Raw genomic sequence first — 6,000 nt, forward strand, 5'->3', positions numbered from 1 at the left:
CCATCTGCTCTATCAACTGCACCACTCAGCTTGGTATCATCTGCAAACTTGTTGAGGGTGCACGTAATCCCACTGTCTATGTCAATGATAAAAATATTAAACAGTACTGGTCCCAAGACAGGCCCCCGAGGGAAACCACTCATCACTGACCTCCACCTGGACATGGAGCCATTGAGAGCAATTTCATAGAGCAATGTCCTCCCCCTCAAGATAAAACAATTTCTTCAACCTCTTCCTGACCTCAGATTTGGAAGAAGAACCCAACGTCCAGGCACCAGCAGTGAGGAAATCCCCTTTTATTAATGAGATGTGACAGAGCTGTACCATAACACTAGACTCATACGCAAGCATCTCAACATACGACAGAATGGGTTCAGGCCTCTGCAGAACTGGAGTGAATGCAGGTATTTCTGGACAAACAAGATCATCACAGACAAAAAGCTCAAAGACCAGGAGTTTCCTGAGACCAATTGGAACTCCCTTGTGAAGAGACATGGGAGTCACTGTCCATTGGGGTGTTCAAGGAAACGTTGGACTTGGTGCTTAGGGACAAGGTTTAGTGTGTGTCATTGGTAGTAGGTCAATGGTTGGACCAGATGATCTTGGAGGTCTTTTCCAACCTTAATGCTTCTATGGGCAGCTTATTGCCGCTGAAGGACTACTGCCTGAGTAAGCTTCGTCAGTGCATCTTTGAGCTCCTGGTTCCTCATGCTATAGATGAGGGGGTTCACTGCTGGAGGCACCACTGAGTACAGAACTGTCACCACCAGGTCAAGGGATGGGGAGGAGATGGAAGGGGGTTTCAGGTAGACAAACATGGCAGTGCAGGAAAAGATGGAGATAACAACCAAGTGGGGAAGGCATGTGGAAAAGGCTTTGTGCCGGCCCGGCTCAGAGGGCATCCTCAGCACTGATCTGATGATCTCCACGTAGGAGAAAAGAATGAAAACAAAACACCCTGAGGCTAAAGACAAACTAATCACAACAAGCCCAGCTTCTCTGAGGTAAGCATCTGAGCAGGAGAGCTTGAGGATCTGGGGAACTTCACAGAAGAACTGGTCCAGGGCATTGCCTTGGCAGAGGGGGAGGGAAAAGGTATTGGAAGTGTGCAGGACAGCATTGAGAAAGCCACTGCCCCAGGCAGCTGCTGCCATGTTGACACAAGTCCTGCTGGTCATTATTGTCCTGTAGTGCAGGGGTTTGCAGATGGCAACATAGCGGTCATAGGCCATGATCGTGAGAAGACAATACTCTCCTCCAATCAAGAAGAAAAAGAAAAGGACCTGGGCGGCACATCCAGAGTAGGAGATGGCTGTGGTGTCCCAGAGGGAGTTAGCCATGGCTTTGGGGACAGTGGTGGTAATAGTGCCCAGGTCGAGGAGGGCGAGGTTGAGGAGGAAGAAGTACATGGGGGTGTGGAGGCGGTGGTCGCAGGCTACGGCTGTGAGGATGAGGCCGTTGCCCAGGAGGGCAGCCAGGTAGATGCCCAGGAAGAGCCCGAAGTGCAGGAGCTGCAGCTCGCGTGTGTCTGCGAATGGCAGGAGGAGGAACTCGTTGGGGAAGCTGCTGTTGGACATTTGCAGCCTCAGGGCATGGTTGCCTGTCCAAGGAGGGAAATACAGTCAGGACAGGGTCTCTGAACAAAATCCACTCTGTTTCTCACAGACTCCTTGAACACTCACTTTCATTCTCCCCAGGTCGGATGGCGTACTTCCTGCTCCCAGGCTGGCACTCTGACCTGTGCTAGGTGAGTGCACTCTAAGAAAAACAATTCTCTGCTTGGGGGATCCTTCACAGGATGCTGAGTGCCAACATCTGATCCTCAGTTTACCCCCACCCTGTTGCCCCAAAGAGCTGACATACCCAATGGCCCCAGCGTAAGAGAAAGAGCAACACAGAGAGGTGGAGGGAAAAGGACAAGTACTATGACCGAGAGACGGGAGGGACAGATGAGCAAGCAGAAAGGGGTCACCCTGCCCAGCCATGCCTGCTGCCTGCCAGGCAGCACCATGGCAGAGCAGCGGCTCTCAGCCCTTTGCCGGGCAGTGGGACAGGGCACATAACTGGAGAGGCAGACCTTCCTTCCTCTGGGGCTCTGGCTATCCAGGAGGCAGCTCCTGCCCAGGACCCCCCAGCCCAGAGGGCAGAGGCTCTGCTGGGTGGGAGAGGAGAGCTGAGGGGGGTTGCTCAGGGACACCACCTGCACTGCAAGGGATGGCAGGAGGTGCCTGTCTATCCTCTGCAGCAGGGTTTCCCTTTGCAGTTCCCTTTCTTCCTGACCATTTCTGCTGTCTGCAGGAGTCTTTTCCAGGAGCTGCTTCTCTGTCCCCACGTCTGTGCCCTGCCAGTGCTCACACACCGCGTCCCATCTGGTATGCTCAGCTCTGCCCTGCACCCTCTCAGTGTGTGCAGGTGCTGAAGAGCAGGTCACACAAGCCCTGATGAAACTTGGAAGGTGATGCTGCTGCTGCCTTCTGAAGGCTTGTGGTGCTGAAGGCAATTTCTGAGGTTCTTCTTAAAATCTGGGGTGACAGAAACTCAAAATCTTCTCTAGTCTGTACAGCTCTGTTTCCATTCCTATCCTGATGAACCAAAGAAAGCTGAAAGCAGAGCTTCAGGAAAGCCCAGACTGCAGCAAGCAGCTTTAGCCTCGACCTTCCTTCTGAAGAGTCCCATCTGACAAGGTCTGCGGGGGGTTGTGGAGCTGTGAGCAGCCTGACCCAGGCAGCAGCCTCTGGGCACGAGCAGGACCCTGCTCTGCCCTGACTGGGGGGCTCCTTCCACTGACAGTTTCTTGCTGCATTGCCCTGGGCAGCTCCCTGGGCAGGCTGAGTGCTGAGCCTGGCAGGCGGCAAAGGCCCTGCCCCGGCACACAGCCCCTGGGGCACAGCAGGGACCCTGCTCTGCACCACAGCCCTGGGCACCCCTGCCCGCACCCCAGCTGCACAGCCTGTACCCAGCCCCTCCAGGAGGAACCATTGTGTCCTCTCCCTCTGACAGCTGTGGCACATAATCCCTGCTCTGGACCTTGTTCTCCTCTTATCCAAAGAAGCTCTGTGAGTCCTCCTGAAAGATGCCATAGGCTGTGGGATTTGCCAGCAAATCTGGAGATGGCACCAGGAACAACAGCTGTGCTGCCCTGCAGCCAGAGACTTACCCTGTTCAGGGCTGAGAAGATTTCTCCAACACTGAGCTCTCAGCATCCCCCCTCCACACTGCCTTTAACATCTCCCTCCCTTCTCTCAGCCGCCCTTGTCCCCTGCAGGCAGTGCCCCCAGCCCTGCTGCGCTGTGCAGAGGAGCTGCTCGTGGGCAAAGCTGTCTCTCTGCAGCGCTGCCCGCTTGCCAGGAGCTCCCATTGGTCCCAGGAGCCCGGCCCAGCTCAGCAGCACAGGGAGCTCTTGACAAGTCCTTCGGCCTCCAGGGGAACCGACTTTGAATCAGACTGATGCGATCACTGTTCTTCCTTCTGTCAGCTAGAGACAGACGCCTGTTTCCAGTGCTATCTTTTCTCCTATATCACAGTAGGAGTTCCTTATGGGAATCATCTTTTCCTGTCCTTTTATCAGTTAGGACCCCCACAAATTGACACAGGTGTATTCCATTTCTTTCAAGCACTTGTTAATATTCAGGAGAAGGAATTTTTTCACAGCAAATGAAATCCCTCTGTCTACACAGACTACACAACCAATTGTTGGCCAGAAGGCTCATAGAAATATAGAAGTTATGGGGTTGGAAGGGACCTTAAGGTCTAATTCCAGTCACTGTGAAAGGGGCAGAGTCACCTCCCGCTAGACCAGTTCGCTCAAGGTCCCATCCAACCTTACCTTGGACACTACCAGGGATGAGGCAACCACCACTTCTCTGGGCAACCTGTTCCAGGGCCTCACCACCCGCTGCATGAAGAATTTTTTCCTTAGATCTGATCTAAATCTACTCTCTTCTAGCTTAAAAGCACTGCCCCTTGTCCTATCACTACACTCCCTGATACAGTCTCTCCACATCTTTCTCCTATGTCTCTCCTCCTCTTCTGTTAAGAATGGGGAGGGAGAGAGCTTCTGGGTGGTGCTTGGCTACCTCCTGGGGATAAAGCACAACACAGCCAGGGACACAAACCTGATCAACAAGTGATAAAGGAGGCAGTGAGGGAGCCAGACCTGGTCAGTCACACTGCCTGGTGAGAGCATGAGAGAGAGACAAAATGTTTCTTCCAGCAAGGTTATCTGACCAGGAACCTTGTCGGTTGGGAGACCAAGGGAAAGGGGGAATACTGGTAATAGGGGATGTCCTATGAGGAGAGGTTGAGGACACTTTGGGTTGTCTTGTCTGGAGAAAAGAAGGCTGAGGGGCGACCTCATTGCTCTCAGCAACTTCCTCAGGAGGGCAAGTGGAAAGGGAGGTGATGATCTTTTCTCCCTGGTAACTGATCACAGAACATGTGGGAATGGAACATAGCTGCGTCAGGGGATATTCAGAGTGGACAGCAGGACATATTTTCTGTACTGTGAGGGTGGTCAAACACTGGAACAGGCTTCCTTGAGACCCGGTTTTTGTTCCAGGCCTGTCAACGTTCAAGAAGCATTTGGACATTGCCCTCATTAATATGCTGTAACTTTTGTTTAGCCCTGAAGAGGTCAGGCAGTTGGACTAGACAATCGTTGAAGGTCCCTTCTAACTCTTCTGCTCTGTTCTGCTCTCTTCTCTTCTCTTCTCTTCTCTTCTCTTCTCTTCTCTTCTCTTCTCTTCTCTTCTCTTCTCTTCTCTTCTCTTCTCTTCTCTTCTCTTCTCTTCTCTTCTCTTCTCTTCTCTTCTCTTCCTACACACATGGGCAGTTCCCATTTATGTACTGGAAGGTTACAATAATTTCTCATGGAGTCTTGTCTTCTTGATACCTAGCAATCCCAATTCTCTCAGCCACTCTTCACAGGAGGTGTATTTGGTGTGCATGGCATGCTTTTGGTAGTGGGGTGGTGGGCCCTGGTTGTTGTTTCAGGCCTGTCAGTGTTCAAGAAGCATTTGGACATTGTCCTCATTAATATGCTGTAACTTTTCTTTAGTCCTGAAGAGATCAGGTAGCTGGAATAGATGATCTTTGAACATCTCTTCCAACTGAGCTATTCTGTTCTAGTCTAGCCTTGTCTAGTCTAGTCACTACACATGTGGGTAGGCCCCATTTACATATTGGAAGGCCACAATAATGTCTCCTGGAGTCTTCTTTTCTTCAGGCTAATCCCAACTCTCTCAGCCGCTCTTCACAGGACATGTATTTGGTGTGCATGGCATGCTTTTGGTAGTCAGGTGGTAGGCTTCAGGGGGTGCTGGATGGTGAGGAACATCAATTTGAACACTTTGGGTTAGCTCTCCTGGCTGTGTCCCATCACAATGTCCTGCACACCTCCAACATACATGGCGTTGGGGGCAGTATGAGAAACATAAACATTTCATGCTGTGCAGACACACTCCATGACTGTTTATAAACCCTCTCAAAGCCAGTTTCCCCTGCACTAAAACACTTCTGCCCTGGAGAACCCCTGTGCAACAGCTGTCTTGAAGAGAGTTTGTTCTGTTTTCATCTTTCCTTTAACATGTGACCAAGTCTTGGAAGACAGAAGATGCTCCAAAAGACTTTGTCTGGAAGGCAAAGTTGAGGCTGAGCTGAGAAATAAGTAAAAAATATTCATTTATTGAGTTATTTAAACAACACTGAAAAAAATGCATTTTTCTTTTATAGATGGTGTGGGGAATGTTAGGAAATATGGCATTTGCCTTTGCAAGTAATGCTTCTTGGAGCTAGGAGGGACATTCTGGTACTCACCAGGGCTGATCCAAGATGACCAAGAGTGGCCGTGCAAGGACATCAGCCAGCTCCCTCTGCTGTCTTGGGTAAATCCCATCAGGTCCAATAGACCTGTGTATCCCATTTGGTCAAGTGTGCCCTGACCTGACCCACTCCCACCAAGTGTACATCTTCCTTGCCCCAGACTTTACCCCCGTTCTCTGT

The 6,000-nt window shown here is 51.2% G+C and overlaps 1 protein-coding gene across 1 annotated transcript; it reads right to left on the bottom strand.

Annotated features, from left to right (window-relative positions):
• Positions 1 to 641: 641 nt before the first annotated feature.
• Positions 642 to 1,592, bottom strand: LOC310887754 (olfactory receptor 14C36-like; the record flags this gene model as incomplete). Its single annotated transcript, XM_083813925.1, has 1 exon — positions 642 to 1,592. Exon 1 carries the CDS (start codon positions 1,575 to 1,577, stop codon positions 642 to 644), a length of 936 nt encoding a protein of 311 aa, XP_083670051.1. The 5' UTR covers positions 1,578 to 1,592.
• Positions 1,593 to 6,000: the final 4,408 nt, after the last annotated feature.

Source organism: Anser anser (assembly GCF_964211835.1).
Source record: "Anser anser genome assembly, chromosome: 29".
In the NCBI taxonomy this organism is placed as follows: domain Eukaryota; kingdom Metazoa; phylum Chordata; class Aves; order Anseriformes; family Anatidae; genus Anser; species Anser anser.